Below are 24217 nucleotides of genomic sequence, written 5' to 3' on the forward strand. Positions count from 1 at the left end.
GTATAGCTCCAACTTACATTGATATCATAGACATTCTTAAAGAGACTTTGAGGAGGACCAGAGGTTTGCTAAGTTGTTCTCCAGCAGACACCATTATAGTAAGTGGAGTTGATGGCCTTTCTCAGTAGTTACCCTTTCATACTGACATACAGCAAAGTGCACATTCCTCTCCTCTCCCAGAACCCCCATCAAGCCCATTCCTTTGACCAAATGTCTGGCCAATCTTCCTAATATCATCTTCTTTAGCTCAGTGTCCATTTGATTTTAGGAATCTGTCTCTCTATATCATTTTGACCTGTACATCCATGTCAAAGACATTAGTTAAATGTAAATATGTGTTTAATATTTTTGACTAATTTATCCCAAGATCAGCAGAAACCTCGGAGATGTGATGACTTTACTTCAGCTCTTCAGGGTTTCCACAAATGAAGAAGGGAAACCAGCCAGGAATCTGGTGAGCTTACCTCATCCTTACCCTTACACCGAAGCCCCCTCCCACCACTGTATCTTCTGCACGTAAACAGCATTTTCTGAGTTACCATCAGTTTTGAGGAAGGGCCATTCAATCTAAAACTGAAAGATTGTCTCTTCCACCTAGTGAACTCCCCTCCTTGAGGATTTCTCTTTCAGAGCTTTGACTTTTTTGAGGCCTCAGATTGTGTTTAATATCACTTAGAGCTCATGGTGTGATCCATCATATACAAAGGGTGGGAAAGCGAAATCAATAACATAAAGGCACAAAAAATAGACAGGGGGGTTGGTAGCTGGGGGAACTGCAGTCTAGGTCTGTGGGCAAGGCTGATTCATTAGCCACCCTCTTTACTATTTCAAAGGTATACTTTATCCTTTAAGAAAAGTATATAGACATACAAAGTCAGTAAAGCAGTTCAGGTCTGTACAAACATTGGAGTTTGACTCTATCCAACAAACACACCAAACGTCTCTTGTGCGTTAGTATGTTTCCTGAAAAATAGCCTTCCTCTAACTCATCAGTGCTGTCCAGATATCCTAAATTAATCTAGTCCTATTTGTCAGCTTTTTGCCCATAACCCTCCAAACCCTGCCTATTCATATACCCATCCAGATGCCTTTTAAATGTTGCAATTGTACCAGTCTCCGCCACTTCCTCTGGCAGCTCATTCCATACGCGCACCACCCTCTGTGTGAAAATCTTTCCCCTCTCACCCTAAACCTATTCACTCTAGTTCTAGACTCCCCCACCGCGAGGAAAAGCCCTTGTCTATTTACACTATCCATGACCCTCCCGGTTTCATAAACCTCTATAAGGTCTGTATTGTCGAGATACCGGGACTTATTTCTGCTCTGGACATTAGACCAAAGCACCAAATCGAGACTGTGGTGCACAGAGCTCTCTGTGTTGGCGGGGCGGGTCGAGCTGAGGACCTGCTTCAGGCTGTCACTGAGATCTGTGTTGGTGCTTCACTCCTCCCACTGAGCTGGCCAGCTTACACCGGGCAGAGTTAGAAACACCTCTCGGCGCCCCCTGGACACAGGCAAAGCAGCAGCCAACCGACAGCAGCTTGAAGCAGAGATGCTCAGTCTGGTTCAGCTTTGACAGGAGAGGAAACGTTTACATTTTAAAGTCTTGTTTACAAGCTGCCGGAGTATTTCAGTGATTGGACAGCGGATCCATCAGAAATAAGAAGGGTATTTTGTAATTTGAAGAAGATTTGAGAAACTTTGTTTAGAATGGATCGATGGCGCGGGCAGTTGCATTCTTCAAAACAGTAGGAGACACCCCAAGCATTTGTAAATGGAGACGGTTCCTGATCTTCTTATTAACCTCACAGTCATCGCAAGTCCGCTCGGTGCAGCCGACACCAAGAGGGAGACGGAGAGCTGCAGGAATGAGAGCTGTGAGCAGTTCCTCAGGCCACCCAGAGGTACTACCCGACAACTGTTAGAGAGAGAGAGAGAGAGAGCACGGCATATCCTTCAGGCTAACCCTGTCTCCTCTGTTCCCCTTCCAGATCTGAATCAAACGGTGCGGATCTTCCTGTACTGTCTGTTTTTTCTCCTGAGTGTGCTTGGCAATGTCCTGATCATCACTGTCTTACTGAGGAACAAGAGGCTGAGGACTGTTACCAACTCGTTCCTGCTCTCGCTGGCCACCAGTGACCTGATGTTGTGCCTCTTCTGCATGCCCTTCACCCTCATCCCAAACCTGCTCAAGGATTTCATTTTCGGAAGCGCTGTTTGCAAAGCTGTCAGTTACTTTATGGGTAAAGCATAATTTCCGCTGATGTAAGACTGGCGTACACTGAGGCGCGGGCTAAGCAGCCGGCCAGAGAGCACGCTCATTCTGCATTTCCTTCCATTTCACGGGGAAGGGTGTCGATTGGTAGGACTTTAGAAATATTGCCTGTAGCGAAGTTGAATGCTGAGTAATCCCTGTGGAACTCACTAAAAGTGGATGGTAGGTAGTTAGTGGTAGTGAGCTAACGTGGGACTTTAGAGTCATGAGGTCTACACGCCACCGCCTTTTAATGTATCTCTCCCCACTTTAATATACCGATACCGTCTCTCTGTACACATCTGGGAAAGTTAGTGGAAGGTCAGGAATTACAACCGAAGGTGCATCAACGGGAAGACAGTTTAATTATTAGCATCCACGTTTGGTATTGCTAGGCAGTTAAGGCTTAAACTATGTTCAATACAACTTTTATTTAATAATGTTTTTACAGTCATTGTCTCATGGCTAGAGTCACCAGCCCATCGCAAATTGAGAAAGAAGGTGGAGGGGAGTTGCTGTAGTGAGCAGCTGCAGTCCGTGTTTGGTCTGTGCAGTATGCACATCACTGTGAGCAGCTTCGGGAGGGGTTCCAGGGGTTTAACCCAGTGACAGCGAACGAACAGCAATGCATTTCCAAGTCAGAATGGTGTGCAACTTGGAGGGGAACCTGCAGGTGGTGACGCTACCATGCACCTGCTGCTCTCTTGTCCTTCTGGGTAGAAGCGGTGAGTTGGAAGGTGCAGTTGAAGGGAGCTATCCTGAGTATAGCGTACATATGGTACACACTGTGCATGCGTGAGCAACAGCTGATGGGTGGGCTACCAATCAAGCAGACGTCCTTGGCTTCAGTGGTGTTGAGGTGCTTTGTCACTGAAACTGCACTCATCCAGACAAGTGATCATAAGGTATGGAAACAGAAGTAGGCCTTTCTGCCCATCGAGTCTGCCCTGTCAGACTCACCACATGGGGAAACAACCTTTGCACATCTACCTTCTCAATTCAACTAAGTACTTTGTATGTTTCAATAAGGTCACTGTTCATTTTTCTGAACTCTGATCAGTACAAACCCAATTTACTTGCTCCTTTTAAATGTTCCCTTTGAAATCTCTGCCACTGAACCTGAATGCTAACTTCTTATGATTCATGCACTGAAACTACCAAATCCCTCAGTGCAGCAGCTTCCTCTATTCTTTCTTCCAAAGTGCAAAACTTCATATTCTCCACATTACATTCCATCTGGCAACTCTTTGAACACTGACTGAATCTGTCTATATCTCTCTATAGACTCTCTGTGTCATCCTCACTAATTCCCTTCCCACCTATTTTTGAGTCATCCACAAACTTAGATATTTTACATTCATTTTCCTCATACAAGTCATTCATATACATTGTAATAAATGTGGCCCTAGCACTACCTGTGGCACTCCACTAGTTACATTAGCTACAGGTGGGCTATCCTGTAAATGCCCCCCTTATCCTAGCTCTTTATCTTCAATTAGTTAACCAATTGGGCAAAACACATCCAGAAACCCTAGCCACTCTCCCTCACATCAAGGACATCTTAGAAATGACTTCCAGACTACTCAGACCCCTTGGCATCATGGTAGCCCACAAACCCACCAACACACTAAAACAGCAGCTAATTAACTTGACAGACAACAAGCAAAACACCTTGCAAGAACTGTGACAAACAGTACATTGGACAAACAGGCAGAAAACTAGCCACCAGGATACATGAACATCAACTAACCACAAAAAGACATGACTCACTCTCACTAGTATCCTTTCATATGGATAAGGAAGGACACCACTTTGACTGGGACAACACATCCATCCTAGGACAAGCCAAACAGAGACATGCACGAGAATTCCTAGAAGCATGGCATTCCAACCAGAACTCTATCAACAAACACGTTAACTTGGATCCCATTTACCACACCCTGAGAAAAAGAATAGGAAATGACGTCACCATAGGAAATGCCATCACCACAGGAAATTACATCACCAACCCAAGGAAACCCAAACATATAAATAGAAAGCGGGCTACACCACCAGTGCTTCATCCAATGGCTCACTGAAGATGTTACCTCGTATGGCGACAAAATGTCTGAAAACGAACCTTCCAGCTCAGCGAGCAAACCTACATCCAGAACCTCAACCTGAGCTACAAATCTTCTCAAAACTCACTAGTTAACCAATTGTCTATCAATGCTAAGATGCTAACCCAACACAATGGGTGATTACCTTATGAAATACCTTAATAAGTGGTGCCTTAACAAGAGTCCAATATATTCCTAAAATCCCTGTATACTACATCCACTGTGTCTCCTTTATCTATACTGTTTGTTTCACCCTCAAAGCATTTTAATAAATTCACCAGGAATGATTTCCCCTTCATGAAGCCATCTATTTGATCATATTATGTATTTCTAAATGTTCTGCTATTACATCCTTTCTAATAGACTCCAACCTTTTCACAATAAGGTGCAAAGTATTTATTCAAATCCTCTGCTATTTTCTAACTCTCTGTTATCATTTCTCCAGCCTTGCTGTCTAAGAGGCTTATGTTACATTTGGCCTCCCTCTTCCTTTTTATATATTTAAAGAAGCTCTCACTGTCCATCCTGATATTACTTGATGGGGTGGCATGGTGACTTAGTGGTTAGCACTGCTGCTTCACAGCACCAGAGACCAAGGTTCGATTCCTGCCTCAGGTGACTGTCTGTGTGGAGTTTGCACATTCTCCTCGTGTCTGTGTGGGTTTCCTCCCACAGTCCAAAGATGTGCTGACTAGGCGAATGAGTCATGCTAAATTGCCCATAGTATTCAGGGATGTGTAGCTGAGGTGTATTAATCAGGGATAAATGTAGAGAAATAGGGTAGGATAATGGGTCTGGGTGGACTACCCTTCGGAGGGTCGGTGTGGACTTGTTGGGCCAGAGGGTCTGTTTCTACATTGCAGAGATTCTATGATGATTCTATGAACTCCTGCAGAGGTGTACTGGAACTGAGATGATCTTCAACAACCACGCCCATTCCCTTTGAGTTAGGTTTGACTTCAATCAATGGAGAATTTCCTACCCAAACACATTAATTCCAATTTTGTAGGATTCCTTGATGCCGTACTCAGTCAAACTCTGCCTTGTTTGGACCAGTCACTCTCACCTCATCTCTAGAGTTCAGTTCTTTTGCCAATGTTTAAAACAAGGTTGCAATGAGCTATGTCACCCTGGTAAAAGCAAAACTGAGCATTATTGAGCAGATTGTTGCTGTATAACTGTCACTTGATAGCAGTTTTGATGACACTTTACATCATTTTAATGATTAAGAATAGACTGATGGGGTAATGATTAGTTGATTTAGATTTGTCATTTTTTTGAGGACCTGGACAATTTTCCATATTGTTGCATATGTGCCCATGTTGCAGTTGAACTGGAACTACATGGCTAGAACACAGCTAGTTTAGGAGCTCAAATTTTCTGTATGTTACCAAGGGCCATAGCCTTTTCAGTAGCCAGTATCTTTCGTGATTTCTTACTATTGCATGGTGTGAATCAAATTGTCTGAAGATTGTCATTTATGATGATAGGGACCTTAGGAGGAGGCTAGGTAGGTCATCCATTTGGCATCTCTGACTAATGATGGTCATAAGTGGCTCAGACTTATCTTTTGCACAGATTGTGGAGTTTCTTTCTGCTTCTCTTTCACCTTGTAGTTGCTTAATTGTTCACCAACATTCGTGCCTGGAAGTTACAGGACTGCAGTAGTTGTTTTCAATTAATTCCTGCCAGAGGAAGTGTGGAGGTTGGTACAATTACAACATTTAAAAGACATCTGGATGGGTATATGAATAGGAAGGGTTTGGTGGGATATGATTCAGGTGCTGGCAAACAGGTCTAGATAAGGTTGGGATGTCTGGTCAGCATGGATGAGTTGGACCAAACGGTCTGTTTCCGTGCTGTACATCTCTATGACTCTAATTCAGTTTTCTGGTTCAAAACCTGCAGCATTACCACCTAATTGAATGCCTCTTTTGGTTTGAATGTCATATCTCGTATTTGCATATTCACTCATCTCAGATTAATTATCCAGTTATTTGCAGAAATAGCTTTCCATAGGTAGATAAAGATTACAATCCGCTGACCTGCTGTTATCATCAATTTAACTATATCAATACTTTTCTGAAATATCGTGGATAAACATGCATGACAGAAAATGCTGTCTGTAAAATTCTGATTGACACAAACTAGTCTATTGTAGCTTCTTTTTAATCCGATACATGATATTGTACCAGTCCTAACAATACCTTCGGTGAATATCTGTGTTAATCATAAAAATAGCCTCACAATCTCTTCATTCATATCTCGCTTTACCTGTTTGATTTCAATGATTCCCAGTTTCGTGCTCTGATCTTCCAGAAATTGCTAACGCCTAAACATAAATTCCAGTTCATCGCAAAAGGCATTAAAGTGGAACATTTTACTTAAATTAATGCTGAGGTTTTTAGGCAGAGATGGATGTCAGGGTTTGAGTGGAGGACCATTATCTCTATCTAAAAAGTATAATGTTTTGGATTTTAAACTGAAGGGGAAGAGATCTCTGGTGGGCAAAATTTTTGGTTGAATTATCCTTGTGTCTACTCTTACCTAATCATGACAGGTTTGAAGATCCCCAAGTATGGTAACATTCCCCCTTCAGAATACTTTCAATTCTTTATTGTGAGATGTAATTTTCATGCATCTTTGACATATCAATTTTTTTCCCCAAAAAATATTAAGATTAGAAAATAGATTTCAGAAGGCTTGGGATAGTTTTCAAGGTAGCATAGTAATGGAGCTAAAAACTGTGGCATCAAAAGAAGATGGGTGAATACTATTTTTATGTGTTATGGAGAATCAATTAGATTGCCTCAATGCTTCCTCATCTGCACTTAATTTTGTACTATACTTAGAAACAATAGGTAATTACAGCACTATTGCAAACATTTTGTTTAGGAACCAGTAGTTGAACTGCTGAGGAGTCTACTTAACCCCTAGACTCAAATAGTAGCTTTAAAAGTATAATATACATGTGATGCTACTTACTTAATTGTGAGTATGTTTAGTATGAGACAGAGCTGAAAATGTGTTGCTGGAAAAGCGCAGCAGGTCAGGCAGCATCCAAGGAGCAGGAGAATCAACGTTTCAGGCATGAGCCCTTCTTCAGGAAATCATGCATGTTTATGAGATAGATTATTATCAATAGAAATCACATTAGTAAGTGACATAAAACCAAGAACGTGAGTAAAATGCAGAGGAGGTACACCGATCAGCTCATCAATCCCACATTATCCAGAGGCTGTGAAATGAACAGTAATAAAGCTCTGAAGTACAAAAGTCCTTTCCTGACAATGATCCAAATCATTAATAAGATACATATTATTAACACTGAAATTAAGAGCTTAACATGAAAAAATTGCTAAAATATGCTTTCAAATTTTTTGCAAAATGAACTCCAACTAATATTTTTCACAGATGAACATTAATAGTGGTGCCAAAGGATGAAGAATTGCAAATTTTAAACTTTTGTTCAGAAAGCAAATGTAATGATAAACCTAGAAAATATTGCCAGGCGATGCAAGAAGCCAGAAATAGAGATGCCCGATATTTTAGAGGGTGTAAAATGAAAGGATATTACAAAGATGAGGAGGACAGAATGTTTGGAAAATGATGACTTTTATTTAAATCAAAATGTTTCTTAATGGGAAGTCTATGTAGGGGCAGTAAATACATAGGTGATAAATGAATGGGACTTGATGTGAGCTGGTATGTGGGTAGCTGTATTTTGAGTGACTTGAAGCTTAAGGACGGTAGAAAGCTAGAATCCAGGAAGGTGTTGATTGGAATAATTGAGTTCATGTGTAATTCAGGCCTGAATGAAGATTTCAGCAGTACTTGAACACAGGTTGGCAAGGACTCAGAAAGAGCTGGCTCTTCATTGGAAATAGCTGATCTTAGTGATGGCATTGGTGCATATTTGGAAACTCATGTCAGAGTGAAATGTAACACCAATACTGTAAACACTTTATTTCAATCTCAGACATTTCTCAAGGAGATGGATGGAACTGTTGGCCCGGAAACAATTTATGGTGAGGATTGAAGACAATGGTTTCTAGTTATTTAGTGGGAGTTCCTGTTCATCTAGTTTTGAATATTGGATAAGCAGCTGAATAGCTGAGACATTGGAGAGAGGTCTGGAGAATCAGTGGTGAAATAGGAGTGAATCTGCTCCATATGCACATGCAGAGTGAGGTCTTTTTAGATGTAATGCCCAAGAAACAGCTGCTGATGTAAGAAAGGACAGTGCCCAGCATTGATCTTTGGGGACACCTGAGGTTGCTAAGTAACACTGTGGGAATCCTCAGAGAACCATTTCAGGTGCTTGCTAACTTATATAATTTAAATGAAATATTCCCCTTACAACAACACTTTGATGTTTCTCCAGAATGCTTAACTCCCTGGATTATTACATGAAGAATCCCTGGATGACTCTATGAGGTCATTAGAGGCAAATGGCTGAAACCATTTTTTTTAAATTACAATTTCTCCAGTGGGAGGTAGATATCGTAGAACGACGCGGAATTGTTAAATGTCGCGAACATAATACCTGGGTTGCTTTTCTCCCTCTCCATTCCTAAATGCAACATGGCTTCTCAGGATTTTCCATCTTTTCATATGTACAACCCATAATACATATTCTAATTAAATTGTCATTCCCACTAAAGTCGGAGTCCCGCAGAATTAGCAAAATGATAACCTGTTGCATATGAACTCCATAAACAAAAATGTATTTTTTGTGGGTTTTTTTCGGGATTGAAGATAACTGGTAAAGTGAAAATGACATCTGTATGTGAATTGCTGCGTGTTCAACCTTGAAAAGTGTTCTCTAAATTCGGTCATATTGCGATACAGGTTTGGAGAAGGAACGTCAAAATAGTACAGACTGTAGATCATGGTACTGGAAACGAAATCTTTTTGTTTCCATTTTTAACATGTTTGTGCTTGTTTTTTTAGGTATCTCTGTTAGCGTTTCCACCTTCAGTTTGGTAGCCATTTCTTTGGAGAGGTACAGTGCTATCTGTAAACCGCTAAAATCCAGAGTCTGGCAAACTAAGTCTCATGCCTTCAAGGTGATCGCCGCCACTTGGCTGCTCTCCATTATTATCATGTTGCCGTATCCCATCTACAACACTCTGGTACCGTTCACGAGGGTCAATAACAGCACAGGCAACATGTGCCGCCTCCTCTGGCCGAATGACATGACACAGCAGTCCTGGTAATACCAGCCTCATGGACATGTCAGTTTGGAAGTGGATCATTTCGAAGCGCTGTGCCAGGGTCCAGTCTGTCTGACTTTGTCTCATTATTGTTCCCACTTCAGGTACATTTTCCTGTTACTGATTCTGTTCCTGGTCCCTGGAATAGTGATGACAGTGGCTTACGGACTGATCTCCCGCGAGTTATACAGTGGGATTCGGTTCGAAATGAATCGGAGGAAGAGGAGCCAAGGTAAATGAGCAAGTGGGACCTGGAAGATACTGCAATACTCAGGGTTGGTTTTCATCCAAATGTTCCACCAGGGTTTCGGAGTAGGCGCTCGGTGCTGGTTAGACGGTCCCTGATGCATGATTTATTTTTAATATTGAATTTATACTACTGACCTTAAATTGTTCTGTTATACTAATAAGAACTGTGTTCCCTTTTGTTTTTATTTTGCCTTTGGCTGCTTATTCCCGGTACTGTACAAGAAATGATTTTTTAAAAAAAAATATTATTTCATTGCTGCCAAATAGGTGAAAACCCGGGACCACGTATTTTCGGTGGGGAGAAAAATAATCTTTTTGGGTTCAGTGCAGGTTCTGGTGTTAGTGAGTCATAATGTTAACGAAGTAAAGAAACAGAACTAGTGTATGAACACCTTCCTGATGAAGGGCTTTTGCTCGAAACGTCGATTCTCCTGCTCCTCGGATGCTGCCTGACCGGCTGTGCTTTTCCAGCATCACGCATGAACCAGTGCAGCTCACTCCTATTTAGTTCAGTCAGTACCTTTTTCAATGCGATTCAACGGGTAATTAACATGACCACTAAGAACGTGAGAAATCTGTAATCTGAGGCTGGTTTGCACTTTTGTTTCATTCCTTCACGGATATGGGCGGGTTTGTGACAGTAGCAGAGTAGAGTTGGGGTCATAACCAACTTTACAAATCAAAGGACAAAACAGATGAGTGACTACATTTGCAGAAACGGATCCAGATTCTGAGAAAGAAGGTCAGGGGAAGGGGGCAATCAGAAAACAGGGTAAGTGACAGAGGGGGCTTTAGTGAACCAGTTTGGCAGAGGATTTGAGTAACGAGAGACAGGCGAGGAAGGTGCGGCCAGAGTATGAATGGGGTCCCTGCCATGTCAGGGGATTGAAAGTAAAACACAGTGGCAGGTACAGCACAGGGAAAACGCTGGAACCTGACAGCGAGGCTGAGCGACGGGGAAAAGATACTTACCCAGGATCGCTCGGAATCGGTCACAGACCGAGTACAGGCCCTGCAGGGAACAAAGCATTATCCAAGGCCAGGGGCTAAACCTTTGTCCCAGGGCAGCAGGGGATGTTGGAATTGACCGTGATGGGGCCCAAAGGTTGTCTGGCTCCCTAGCCACCAGGACCAAGAGGTTCATGTGTCCCCCTGTGACCGTGTGGTCCATCCCAGGAGCTGCTGGTCCTAGAGCGTTAAGAAGTGATTCGGTTATTTTTCACGGGAACTTTCAGGTACAGGGACTGCTGGCCAGCGGATTGAAACTGGGGCGTGCAGGGAACGTCTCTGTTCACTTTCATTGTAACAGAGCAGATTGGTGGGTGGTGGGGAGGGGGGGAAGGTTAATAATTGTGATAGGTATGGGGTAAAGAAACTGGTTTTGGTCTCGCTAGATGGGAAATTGTGTAACATACAATTCTAAAGGTGGGCGGTGGGGCGCGTAGAGTTAAGGCACCTGACTGTATATCCACACAGATCATTCAAGGTGGCAGGACAGGTGGAGAGAGCAGTAAATAAAGCATCCAGCACCTTCAGCTTTATTAATAGGGGCATAGAGAACAACAGCAAGGAAGTGATGTTGAACTTGTGCAAGACACCTCAGTATTGTATACACCTGCGGCTGCCAGATTATAGGAAATATGTGAACAAGTTAGAGACAGTGCTAAAGCGATTTACAAGAATTGTTCTGCAGATGACGAATTCAGTTTATGAGGAGACATTGCAAAAGATTAGATGGCTCAGTGGTTAGCACTGCTGCCTCACAGGGCTGGGGACCCCAGTTCGATTCCACCCTTGGGTAACTGTGTGCAGTTTGCATGTTCTCCCCGTGTCTGCATGGGTTTCTGCTGGGTGCTCTGCTTTCCTCCCAGAGTCCAAAGATGAGTAGATTGGCTATGCTAAATTGCCCATAGTGTGCAGGGATGTGGCAGGCTAGGTGGACTAGCCATGGGAAGCATGGGGTTACAAAGATTGGAGGGGGGAAAGTTTTTGGGTCTTGATGGAGTGCTCTTTGGAAGGTCAGTGCAGGATTGATGGACTGAATGGCTTCTTTCTGCATAGGGTCTCTATAACTGCTACAATGGAGGAGTACCTTTCAGAAGTGATCCTAGAAATCCCTTGGGGATTTCTCCATTGGGATGCTGGGTCTTCCTTTGGCTGTTTTCTGGCTGAATCTAGAAATGGGACTCTATTGTGGACTCTATTCTAGGGTCAATCTAGACCAAATAAAAGTCATTACTTTATTTCAATGTGGATTCCAAGCCGAGAAGTCTTTTTTTAAAATAGCTACTCCCAAACTCTCCCTGAGATGGAGACTGACTTCAAACTGCGGTTATGGCGCTGAGTAACCACTCATAGGCCCCATGAGCAAATGGACTCCAGATACATTCACATTGAGAACTGTGCTTGCCAGCTCAATGGTATTGAAGTGTCCTGGAAAACTCAGCAGGGACACTATTGTGTCAGGACCACCATCCACAGGTGTGTCTGTGTTGGAAAGTCTTGGGTTTCACCAAGACTCCTTCTTTCTCTTTTGGTCGATTCAGGAAACCTTAGGTCATTTTGTTCAAGGACACTGGAACTGATAGGGTGGCCTTGCTAAAATGGTACAAGGGATCAGTTTTTACTGGAATTGGAGACAGTCCAGAGAAGCTTCACGCAGTTCAGCCCACTTATGCAGGGATTTTCTTATGAGGAAAAGTTGAGAAGGTTGGGCACGTTCTCAATGGAGTGTAGATGAATGAGAGGAGACCTTATTGAAACTCAGAGAGGACCTGTCAGGGTAGATGTGGAAAGGTTATTTCCCCTTTGGGAGAGGCCAGGACCAGAGGGCATCATCTTGGAGTAAAGGGTTTCTCAGTTAGGACACAGATGAGAAGGAATTGCTTCTCTCAGAGGATAGTGAATTTGTGGAAATCTTTACCACAGAATGCTATCCAGGTTGGGTCCTTAAGTATTCAAGGCTGAGATAGATAGAGTTTTGAAATCAGTAAGAGAATCGAGGTTATGGGGAAAAGGCAGGAAAATGGAGTTGAGGATTATCAGATCAGCCATGAATGGCATAGCAGACTCAATGGGCAGAATGCCCTATTTCTGTTCACACATATTATGGTCTGACCATCATGTCTGATCTCATTTGTGTTTATGTTTGGGCAACTTGTTTTTTTAATTTGTCCATAGGATGTTGGCGTAGCTGGTTGAGCTGGTATTTGTTGTTGGTCCCTATCTGCCCTGGTGGTGAGCTACATCTTTGAACTATTGCAGTCTCTGGGCTGTAGGGACATGTCTATTGCTGTTAGGGATGGAGTTGCAGGATTTGACACAGCGATATTGCAGCAGCATAAAAAAAGGCCTTCTATTGGCTTCATGGTGTGAAAAGGAATAAATGTTTTAAAAAGTGGTTAAAAAAAGTGAAGTCAGTCTTTAATAGTCCCTGACCAAATATTGTCTGGCAGTCTTGTTCATTTCTAATGTTCAATAGCAGAGAGTCGCAGATTTAAAAAATTGCAAGACAAATACTGAAGCAGTTGTTGAGAGTGTGGTGGTGGAAAAGCACAGCAATCAGGCAGCATCCGAGGAACAGGAAAACCGACGTTTCGGGCCAGAGCCCTTCATCAGGAATGAGGATGGGAACNGGGGGGGGGGGGGGGGGGTGTGGGACTGGGGAGAAGATAGCTGAGAGTGCAATTGGATGATGGGAGAGATTGATGCAAGATGTACCTCAATCCCAGCTAAAACAGCCCAGTAAAGTAACTGGATGAGCTCAACAGAATGGAGGAAGAGTTATTAAATAAAACTAATAGTAACTAACAAAACCGTGATACTCGATGTGACCCTGTTTCTGTCAGCACTGCCCACTCTCAATCCTGGCACATTACATTCAAGAACATCTGACCCCATTTTTTCCGACATCAGGTCAGATCTGGTAGAATGTGTTCAGAAGTTCTGTTTTCCCGAAAAGCTGAGGGCCACAGATCAGGGAAGGAGCAGGGACTCGAGATTGCAGGTTACAGGTAACACCACAGGGACGGCTGCTTGAGAGAGTGGGGAGGTGGAGAATCCTAAAGGCTGCATCCTAATTGTTCCCATTGCTTCCGTTTGGCTGTTCTGTTCTCAGTGAGAAGCCTCAGCGACAGTAGATATGAAGATGGAGATGGGTGTTACATACAGAGCATCAAACAGAAAAGGACCATTGAGATGCAGCGACTATCGGGCAGCGACTGTTTAAAACCCGTCAGGCCAAGGAGCAACAGCTCATCCGCCAACTTACTGGCGAAGAAGCGAGTTATTCGGATGTTGATTGTGATCGTGATCATGTTTTTTATTTGTTGGACGCCTATTTTCTGTGTCAATGCTTGGCGCGCGTTTGATAAAATCTCGGCGGACAGGTTGCTGTCCGGGGCCCCGATTTCATTCATCCACTTGCTGTCCTACACCTCGGCCTGTGTCAATCCTATTATCTACTGCTTCATGAACAAACGCTTCCGCGTGGCTGCCCTGGCCACTTGCTGCTGCTGCTTCCGGGCCAACCCACCGCCTGCAAACAGAGAGACTGAGGAGGACAGACACACAAGCACTGGCTCAGTCTCCAGGTGGACCTACACCAGTGTCAGTGTGTCCTGAGCGGGACACTCACCACAGCCAGCAGCCTGCCTGGCTGCCGCCCCCTCTCAGTCTGAAACTGGGAAGCGACTTCTGGCTATGTCAGAGACACTTGGTGTTATTCTACCCATTCATTCATTTGGCGGGTCATTCAGCAAACAACAAAAGACGCGCAGAGATCGCTTAACGGGTGACAAAACGATAGGACTATAAGGCTCAGAGAGAGAGAGAGAGAAATCATCTGGAAGATCAACGGTCCTGGATGCTTTCACTAATTTGCTCATTCCTCAAACAACTGTGAGCCAGACTGAACCTGAGAATTAATAAGATGCTGGGGATCAAAGGCAAGAGTGTGACGCTGGAAAAGCTCAGCAGCTCAGGCAGGAATTCCTGATGAAGGGCTTTTGCCCGAAATGTTGATTCTCCTGCTCCTCGGCTGCTGCCTGACCTGCTGTGCTTTTCCAGCACCACACTCACGACCCTGGAAAATTAACATACAGTTTATTTCATGGGGTGAGAGGCGGCGCTAAGGAGCTTTGCTAGAGGCTATGGTTTTTTAAATAGAAACGTTTAAATGGAACCAGTGCCCGGCTCTGAATTCGTGCCTGCAGCTGGTGTACCGTATAGCGAAACCAACTTCCCAGCGTCTTCTCCCAATCAAAAGCTGCCGCCGAGCTTTTCGAAATAGCTCCACAGCTTCTACAGTATGGCCTTGACAGGGCTGATAGCTTTGATTTCTGTGTAAATTAAACATTCGCAACTTGGTGAGATCACTGCAGCTGTTTAATTGAAATAAAGTTCAAAAAGTGTGACACGTTTTTTCCCCCTTGCAATAAGTTAGAAATGCAATTCAAAGATAGAGGAGTTTTTATTCCCCACTGCCTTTCTTCCATTACACCACCACCACTCTCTTTTCAGATGCTGTTGACTCCAGCAACCTACAGCTCTCACAGATCAGCAATTGCAGATACACCAAACCTGGTTAGGTGGACACCCATAGTCCAATTTCGTCCATACCTAACAGCCGCACGTGCAAATGGAACAAAATGTTGGTCTAATACCTACCTCATACAGCAGGAAGTCCATGGTACTAACTTCACCACAGCACATGCGTCAAACCTAGGACCTTCCTAATTTTTGTAACTCACCTACAACAGTTATGACTATGACTGTGTGACAAGAAAATCATGGATATGATGGTTATAACTCTGTTTTAGGCCAAAAAAATGCAGTCCTTAGCAAAATTCATATTTTTGAAAGAGTATAAAGTTAGCTTGTTACAAGTAAAACTATTTGATGAAAACAGCTGAAAATACTTATGAATCTTTATAAAATTGTAAAACATTAAATTCATCAGCTTTGCAGAATGTAAATGCAATTTGACTACAAGTTTTAAATGTTTGTTTATGTAAGAAATATTACAGACAGGTATTTTCAAATTCTCCTGTCTAATAATCAGCATAATGTACAAAAGTTTACATTAAGTTGTTAAGGTAAACTCTGATGATTATATCAAATTTCCTCATTGAGCTTTAGACAATCCAACTTGAACAGAATTTTCAAAAAGAAAAGTTTACAAAGTAGAAGTGTAGGAAATGTCTCCAGGATACACAAAGCATCAACTACACAGCAACCTCAAATGGCAAAGACAGTTATCTCGAGTGTAGCCACCAGTCCTGTCTGAAAGCACCAGATTTGCTTCCAAATAATGTATAATCAAACAAAAACTAAAATTTCTGGAGAAGCTCAGTGGATCTGGTGGCATTTGTGACAACCTATGCTTTTTTTCTTTGAGGCTACCAGACCTGCTAAGTTTGTTTTTTTCTTCAGATTTCCAGCATCTGCAGTTTTGTTTTATAGATAATTAAACCAAAGATTTTAAAAAAGAAATCTCTTGTTTTAAAAACATGGATTAAATGATGGCTGTTTAGAAAACTTTGAAATGGAAGAAGAGGAATTGCTGTGGTTTCTTAGCTTTATGCTATCAACATGCATATCTCCGGAACAGATTTGACAATTATCAAGTCACTCTTGCACATTTCTAAATAACTGAACTATTTTAAAACAATTGCAATATCTCTACCTATATACTACATTACTCATGTTTTCTTAGTTGCTAATACTTCCTCTGTTTAAATAAAGCTCTAAAAATAGGTTTGCTTCTGAGCATCTCAGTGCTCAGCAACTTTATCAACATTAATGCTTCACAAGTGTCTGCCATTTAATAGATTAATAAAGAATACTGAAACCTGTTGCTAAACAAGTAAATGACTGCCACCAAATGTATAGCAGTCACATTTTAATTATCATTCTCTAAATTTTTCTTTACACATGTACTGAGCTGTCTTTATGAAGGCTGATGAACAATATTTAGGATATTGGATCTAGAGAGCATAGAAGACCTGACTTTGTGGTTAAATGTTGCAATTTTCTTTCATAGATTTTAATCAATCAAATCAGTCATTGTAACTAAATAAAGTTGGTGAACAGCAGGCTCAAACTGCCATATGGGATTATGGCAGGCAGGCAGAGAGAGAGAAGCTACTCATAGTGAGAAGGCCATATCTTAGCAAAAGTTGACAGGACATTTCAAAGCTGTGAGTTAGTAATGTTACAAGATTTTAGTTATTGTAATATTGACTGTGAAAAAAAATGAAGCTACAGGAGAACTTCTATAATCAAGGTTTCTTGACAAACCAAGGAAGCAGTGCTCAATTTGTTCAAGAAGTGAAGTAGGGCAAGTATCCCATGAGGGTATACTGTTGTAAAAGAATACTTAAGGAAATTGTTGTGAGGAAAGTTGGCAGAGGGAGGGAAGAAATACTACTCTGATCTTTTACAGAATAAAGAGTTGGTATTAATTAACTAAACCGGAAAGTTTAATGTGATGATAAATTTTTAGTTTAACAAATTAAACTATAAACCTAACTGCAATTAATCATTCAATAAAAAAACCTTTAACAGTTAGTAAAATCATACCAAATCAAATGCAGATAATCCAAAATTCTGGTTGTTATGAAGTTGTCAGCCATTGCCACCAGCAGAATGAGAAACTCAATAGGAGGGTGTCCATGATAATTTAAAGTTCCAGTTAGTAACTCTGCATTAGCCAAACTCATGCACACCTCTCCTTTGACTGTGCCAATTAATTGGATTGAAGACAGACTACGCCGGAACATGAAATCAGTGTCAAGCCATCATTCAACATCGAAGTGCCTGTGAAAGGATGGTCAAATCCTATAAATTTGGCTAAACTTGAAATAAAGTTAAAAGTGTTGTTCATTGGAGACAAAGCAAAACATACCCAGAAATTGTTTTTTGAGATGGGGATAAAATCATTTTATATATAAATGATTTGTTTGTGAGTATAAAAAGAATAAAAAGAATATAAAAAGAATAAGCAAGTTTGCAGATGACACCAAAATTGGTGGTTAGTGGACAGTGAAGGAGGTTATCTCAGATTACAATGGGACTTTGATCAGGTGGGTAATGGGCCGAGGAGTGGCAGATGGAGTTTAATTTAGGTAAATGGGAGATGTTGCATTTTGGAAAAGCTGAATCAGGGCATGACTTGTATGCTTAATGGTAAAGTCCCAGGGAGTTCTGCCAAACAGAGGCAACTTGGGGTGCACGTTCATAGTTCCTTGAAGTTGAAGTCACAGGTTGTCAAGGTTGTGAAAAGGCCATTTGGTACATTTGCCTTTATTAGTCAGAGCATTGAGTATAAGAGTTGGGATGTCATGCTGTGGCTCTGCAGGACATTGGTCCGGCCACGTTTGGAATACTGGATTCAATTCTGGCCTCCCTGCTACAGAAAGGACGTTGTTAAACTTGAAAGCGTGCAAAAGAAATTATAAGGCTGTTGCCAGATTTGGAGGCTTTGGACTAAAGGGCGAAGCTGAATTGGCTGGGGCTATTTTCCCTGGATGGTCAGAGGCTGAAAGGTGACTTATAGAAATTTATAAAATCTGAGGGACATGGATAACGTGAATAGACAAGGGCTTCTCGCAGGGTAGGGGAATCCAAAATTAGAGGGCATAGGCTTAAGATGAGAGGAGTAAGATATAAAAGGGACCTAAAGACGCAACATTTTCGCACAGAAGGTGGCAAATGTATGAAATGGTGGAGGCTGGTACAATGACAACATTGAGAAGGTATTCGGATGAGTACATGATAAGGAAGGGTTTAGAGGGATATGGGCCAAATGGGACTAGATTTATTTAGGATATCTCATCAGCATGGAAAAGTTAGACTGAAGGATTTGTTTCAGTGCTGTACAACTCTGACTCTAGAGTGGGTGGGATTTGAACCAGGTCACCTGCCTCAGAGGCAGAGACACTACCACTGCACCACAAGGACCCTGCTATTCAAATTCTAAAATACAGACCTCAAGCTCTTACAGCTCTCACAGACATGGTTGTCCTGGGCATGGAAAATATCTTGCAGTTCCAACATGGAAAATGATATACATCCCATGCTTCTAAGATACATCGCTACTGCCCTTGTTTTGAAATGACTGTTTTATAGGTAGATCAAAACTTAAATGTTTTACTCAACTCTTGTATGTCTCATTAATTTTGGGTTAAGAAATCTTTAACATTTCCATTCTCCTAGTCAATTTACACGCTATCCTCCATGGATTAATTAAACACAACCATGATAAATGAACAGAATAGCAATTTAATGTATTTTGTGAATTTTTAAAAAATTGAGTAATTAATCTAGCTAACTTCATAGGTTCTTTAAATCCTTGCCTACATACTTATCCCCATGTGTCTCCTTGTGGCCTGCTGTAGTGAGTGTTTCAACTTTTCTTCCATGTTGTTCACAGACTCAGCTAGCCCTCCCTTGTTTCCTAATTTCCCTACTTTCTACCATTCTTGATCGTACTAAATATTATCTGAATGATTACATAATTATGTCAAATCAAATTATATTAAGATTCAAAATACTGAAAATGCAATGTTCAACGGAATAGGACCTAATCTTAGGTGATTTAAGTAGTGAACTAAAACAGGTATTTTAGAAAGAATAGTCAGTCAATAATAAAGCAGCTCAATTGCCCCTCCCTCTCCACCAAGGACATGCAAATCCTGGGCCTCCTCCACTGCCAAATCCAAGCTACCAGATGCCTGGAAGAAGAATGCCTCATCTTCTACCTTGGAAGCCTCCAACCACACTGTATCAATGTCAATTTCACCAGTTTCCTCATCTTCCCTCCCCCCACCTAAGCCCAGATCCAACCCATCACCTCAGACTGTCATTTTGAACTGTACTGCTGTCCAGTTTCCTTTTCATCTATCTGCTGCACCCTCCTCTCCAACCTATCACAATCACCCCACACCTGCATCTATCCATTGCCTTCCCAGCTACCTTCCCCCAGCCTCATCACCTTATTTATCCCTCAGCTTCTACCCCACCCAAACCCCTCCACATTCCTGATAAAGAGCTTATGCCTGAAACATCGACGCTCCTGCTCTTCAGATGCTGCCTGACCTGCTGTGCTTTTCTAGTGGCACACTTTGATCTCCAGTATCTGCAGTCCTCACTTTCTCCAAGAACAAAGTAGTAGTGGGACAACAGAGGGCATGCAGGGAAGAAACAAAATAGATGTGCACCTTTGAACAGAAAAGGAGACCAGCCAATTCCTATGCTGTCTGGGTGACAATGGAAATAAAAAATAAGAAAGGAGTCTTTTAACATATCAAGGGGAAGGTTTAGTTTTTTTTTTATAGATGTGGACTTGCATTGTTTGTAAAGCCAACTTTTATTGCCCATCCTTACCTGCATTTGCCAGTGAACTGCCTTCTTGAATTGTTGCAATCCATGTGCTGTAGAAGGAAGTTATAGCATGTTTACCCAGTGACAATAAAGCAGCAGCAATACAGTTGCAACTCAGGATGGCAGGTGACTTGGAGAGCAACTTGCAGGATGCGATTGTCCCATCCATCTGCTGCTTTTGCCCTTCATGATGGAAGTTATTGTAGGTTTAGAAGGTACTGTCAAAGGTGATTGGTAAGGTGCTGCAGTGTGTCTTGTGGATGGTACACACTGCTTCCACTATGCATTGTAGGTGGCTGGAATAAACATTGAAGGTGGGAGATAGATTGTCAAACAATCAAGCTACCCCGACTTGGATAATATCAGTCTAGGAGAACTGAAGCTACTCATTCAGGCATGTAGGATATACCATCACCCATTTGTTTTGTGCCAGTATTTACTTGACTGGTGCAGCTCAGTTTCATCAGTAGTAATCTTCAGGATTGATGTTGCCAATAAATATCATGGACAAGATGGTTAGACTCTCACTTATTGGAGATTGTTGGTGCCTGTCATAAATCAGGCCAAGCTCAAATTTTTTTCAGGTCATGTTACATATTAGCCCAAACTGTTTCACTAATGGAGGAATTGTGAATGGTGTGCAATATTGTACAGTCAGCAACAAACACTCCACTTCTGATTATATGATGGAGAGAAGATCATTGATAGAGCAGTTAAGATGTTTACACATTGGATACAACCTTAAGAACCATGAGATTCATGGAAGTTTGGATCCAAAATTAGCTTTTTGGCAAGAGGCAGGTGGTGATGGTTTGAGAGAGCTTGTGACTGGAAGCTTACATCCAATGGTGAACTATAGTATTCGGTGTTGGGTTTCATGCAGTTTATTGTGTACATTAATGATCCAGACAAAGGGAGGAGGAACATCAGTAACTGGTAATCAGGCAATTTGGAATTGATTACTTAAGAGTTATAGATGAAGAATTTTGAGAAGATTGACAAGGCAAGGGAATGCATGTTGAATAATAGGATCAAGAATTTTTAAAAGGGTCAGAGGAATTTGATATGCACATCCATTGATCAGGAGGTAGAGAAGTCAACATTTCAGGTATAACCAGCCCTGAAGAAGAAATATACCCAAAACATTGACTTCGCCATCTCCTGATGCTGCCTGGCGCGCTGTGTTCCTCCAGCCTCCTGCTTGTCTACTTTGGATTTTAGCATCTGCAGTTTTTTTTGTCTCTAACATTGATCCTTGAAGGCAGCAGGACAGGTAGATAAGTTAAGAAGGCATATGAGATATTCGCTTTACTGAGTTAAGACACGGCATATGTGAAGAAAGAGATTATAAAGTGGCATTATAATATTAACTATATTACAGTTAGAGTCACCATAAAATATGAAGGACATGATTGTACAAGAAAGGCTGCAGAAGAGATTTACCAGGATGTTGCCTGAGCTGGAGCAATTCAACTATGAAGAGAGTCCAGTTAGGCTGAGATGGTTTTCCTTAGAGAAGATTCAGTGGTAATCTGGTTGATGTGTCCAAAGTTATGGAGGGACATAGATAGGGAGAAATCTTAGAAGAGGGGTCAACAACCAAGGGACACATTTTAAGGGAAGGAACAGAAGGTTGAGGGGGGCTCATATGGGTTTTTTTTTGGGGGGGGGAGAACTAAAAAGTCCACGGGATTACACTTGGAAAACTGCACCTAAGAGTGCGTTAGAGGTGGGAAAGATGCACAATTGATATGCCATTGCATACAAGACCATAGACGATGAGCTGGAAAATGGGATTAGAATAGATGCTTATTGACAAGAATATAGATGATGGGCTGAAAGGCTTCTTTCCACAGGTGTAAATTTCTATGTTACAGAAAACATTTACCGGAATGTTACCAAAGGAGAGAAACTTCAGTTGAGGTTGGAAAAGTTAGGACTATTCACCTTGTGTCATAATAGAAGTTCAAACTTATTGGTAAAAGAACTAAAGGGAATATGAATTTTTTTAAAAAATTATACACCCAGTTGCTTGAATCTAGAAATTTCTGCCAGAAACAGTGGCAGATGTGAATTGTCTAAGTAATTTCAGAAGGGGTTGGGACAGGTTCTTGAGCATTAGCAGCAAATAGGATGATGATGGCCGAAGGAAGAATGGGGCACCAGAAACAACTGCTCAATGATGAAAAGTTAACTGTTCTTAGAACATAGAAAAATACAGCGCAGTACAGGCCCTTTGGCCCTCGATGTTGCGCCGATCAACTTGCTTGGTGTTATAAGTTTTTATTATTCTATAATTATGGAGACTGGTCAGAAATAAGTGACAAGTTAGACATCTAAAACTATAAATGCTGAATCACTTTGAAGGTGATTCTCAGCATTTAATAAGTAATTTCCAGTCAAACAGCATGATGCATGAAAGAAAATAAAAAAGGCCCTTTTCAGTCAACGTTTCAGTCATCATCTTTTTAGTGAACCTATTGAAAGAAACAATTTATAATTTACATAACACCTTTATCATAACAAAACCTCCAAAATCACTTCATAAGCATTTTAGAAAACAGCACCTGACGCAACCACACAAGGAAATATTAAGCCTTCTGAACAAAGCCTTCATCATCCATACAGTTTGAAAGGAGCATCTTACAGGTGAAAATAGGTCAAGAGGGGTATAGAGGGGGAAAAAAGGTTAGGCAAACACCAAAGGCCTGAACAATACCGCTGTAACAATTAAAATCATGGATGCTCAGCAGACCATTTAGATGCGTATAGATAGCGAAGGATCCGGAGGCTACAGGAAATTTAAAAAATAGGTAAACAAGTTGTCCACAGACAAATTTAAAACAAGGTTAACTGGATCCAAGAGGCAGCAGATTAAGGCACTCAAGCTGGAGCTCCTCTGCTCCGCCTGTTCTTTTTCTTTCATTCCCCTCGAATGAAGGAGCGGGTCGGTCCCGGAGCAGTGGCTGGCACGGGGAAGTGAGTCCCAGAGAAAACGTATCAAGGAGCAGCTGGGAGCCGGTGCAGAGTGGACTGGAGGCTTCGAGCAGGGACAGTTGTTGGACTGGGGCCTGGCATGGGTGGTCAGACCGCATGGAGAAGCCCTTGCACTCAGCAACTTCAAAGTAGTGTTTTATGGACATTTAAAAAAAAATGTAACTATGTCTTTTCTTTAAGCACTGCAAAGAAATGTGTTACAACAGCTAGAAACCCTTCTACTATTTAACCAAACACACAGAAAAGCTCACCTCGCACTGGTAATCTGTTAAAGTGTGTGTGACAGAGAACTACCCAAATTCCACTATTTAACAAAATAAATGTCAATTTTATGCTTTAACTAAGTGCACATTAAACAAATGGCTATTTACAACTCGATGCCTCCTTTCTCAAAGGTTTGTTATCTACCACCTACTCTATAACAATATACTGTTCCAATAAGGCCCCTATTAAATTTATCACAACTCTATTTTCAAAACCAGAGAATGGCAGTCATGTCAGGTGTTGATCTTCCTCTGTTTGTAGATCTCCCTGGGCTGTCTTCCATCTTCTGCTGCACAGACTTTTCATATGAAAAAGTACCTTCAATAGTGTGTTTTCATGCAGTCTATTTGACAATGGCAGATGGTGCTATTTCTAGCTAACTGCCCAAAATGCTTGCTTCCTATAGCCCAAACATCAGATCGTCTCAATGGTTTGATGTTGTCATAACATTAAAATTCAAATTTGATTGGGTTTTAGTATCTTGGGGCATAATTTAAACTGATTGGTTTAATTTGAACTGCTGTGCAAACAACTGGTATCTAGGTTACAGTCAAAATGTTAGAGTGTGAAAATAGATAAGTGCCCTGGGCCGGATGGCATTTATCAGAGGATCGTCTGGGAAGCCAGAGAGGAGATTGCCGTGCCTTTGGCATTGAACTTGAAATTGTCATTGTCTACAGGAATAGTGCCAGAAGACTGGAAGATAGCAAATGTGGTTCCCCTGTTCAAGAAGGGGAATGGAGACAATCCTGGTA

General features: G+C 41.8%; 1 protein-coding gene across 1 annotated transcript; it reads left to right on the top strand.

The window, feature by feature from the left end:
- The first annotated feature begins 1537 nt into the window (after positions 1 to 1537).
- cckar (cholecystokinin A receptor) lies at positions 1538 to 15642 on the top strand. The gene is made up of 5 exons (XM_043701817.1): positions 1538 to 1904; positions 1992 to 2243; positions 9307 to 9568; positions 9674 to 9801; positions 13936 to 15642. The coding sequence occupies exons 1-5, from the start codon at positions 1775 to 1777 to the stop codon at positions 14439 to 14441; spliced, it is 1278 nt and encodes a 425-aa protein (XP_043557752.1). The 5' UTR covers positions 1538 to 1774; the 3' UTR covers positions 14442 to 15642.
- Positions 15643 to 24217: the final 8575 nt, after the last annotated feature.

The sequence above is a fragment of the Chiloscyllium plagiosum genome, chromosome 1, assembly GCF_004010195.1.
Source record: "Chiloscyllium plagiosum isolate BGI_BamShark_2017 chromosome 1, ASM401019v2, whole genome shotgun sequence".
NCBI classification, from domain to species: Eukaryota; Metazoa; Chordata; class Chondrichthyes; order Orectolobiformes; family Hemiscylliidae; genus Chiloscyllium; species Chiloscyllium plagiosum.

What these genes read in the sequence shown, in the direction of transcription:
- cckar (XM_043701817.1), top strand. Translation starts at nt 1,775, where the DNA reads ATGGAGACGGTTCCTGATCTTCTTATTAACCTCACAGTCATCGCAAGT. An exon ending in GACATGACACAGCAGTCCTG is followed by an intron (nt 9,569 to 9,673) that starts GTAATACCAGCC and finishes TTCCCACTTCAG; the next exon opens with GTACATTTTCCTGTTACTGA. An exon ending in TCGGAGGAAGAGGAGCCAAG is followed by an intron (nt 9,802 to 13,935) that starts GTAAATGAGCAA and finishes TTCTGTTCTCAG; the next exon opens with TGAGAAGCCTCAGCGACAGT.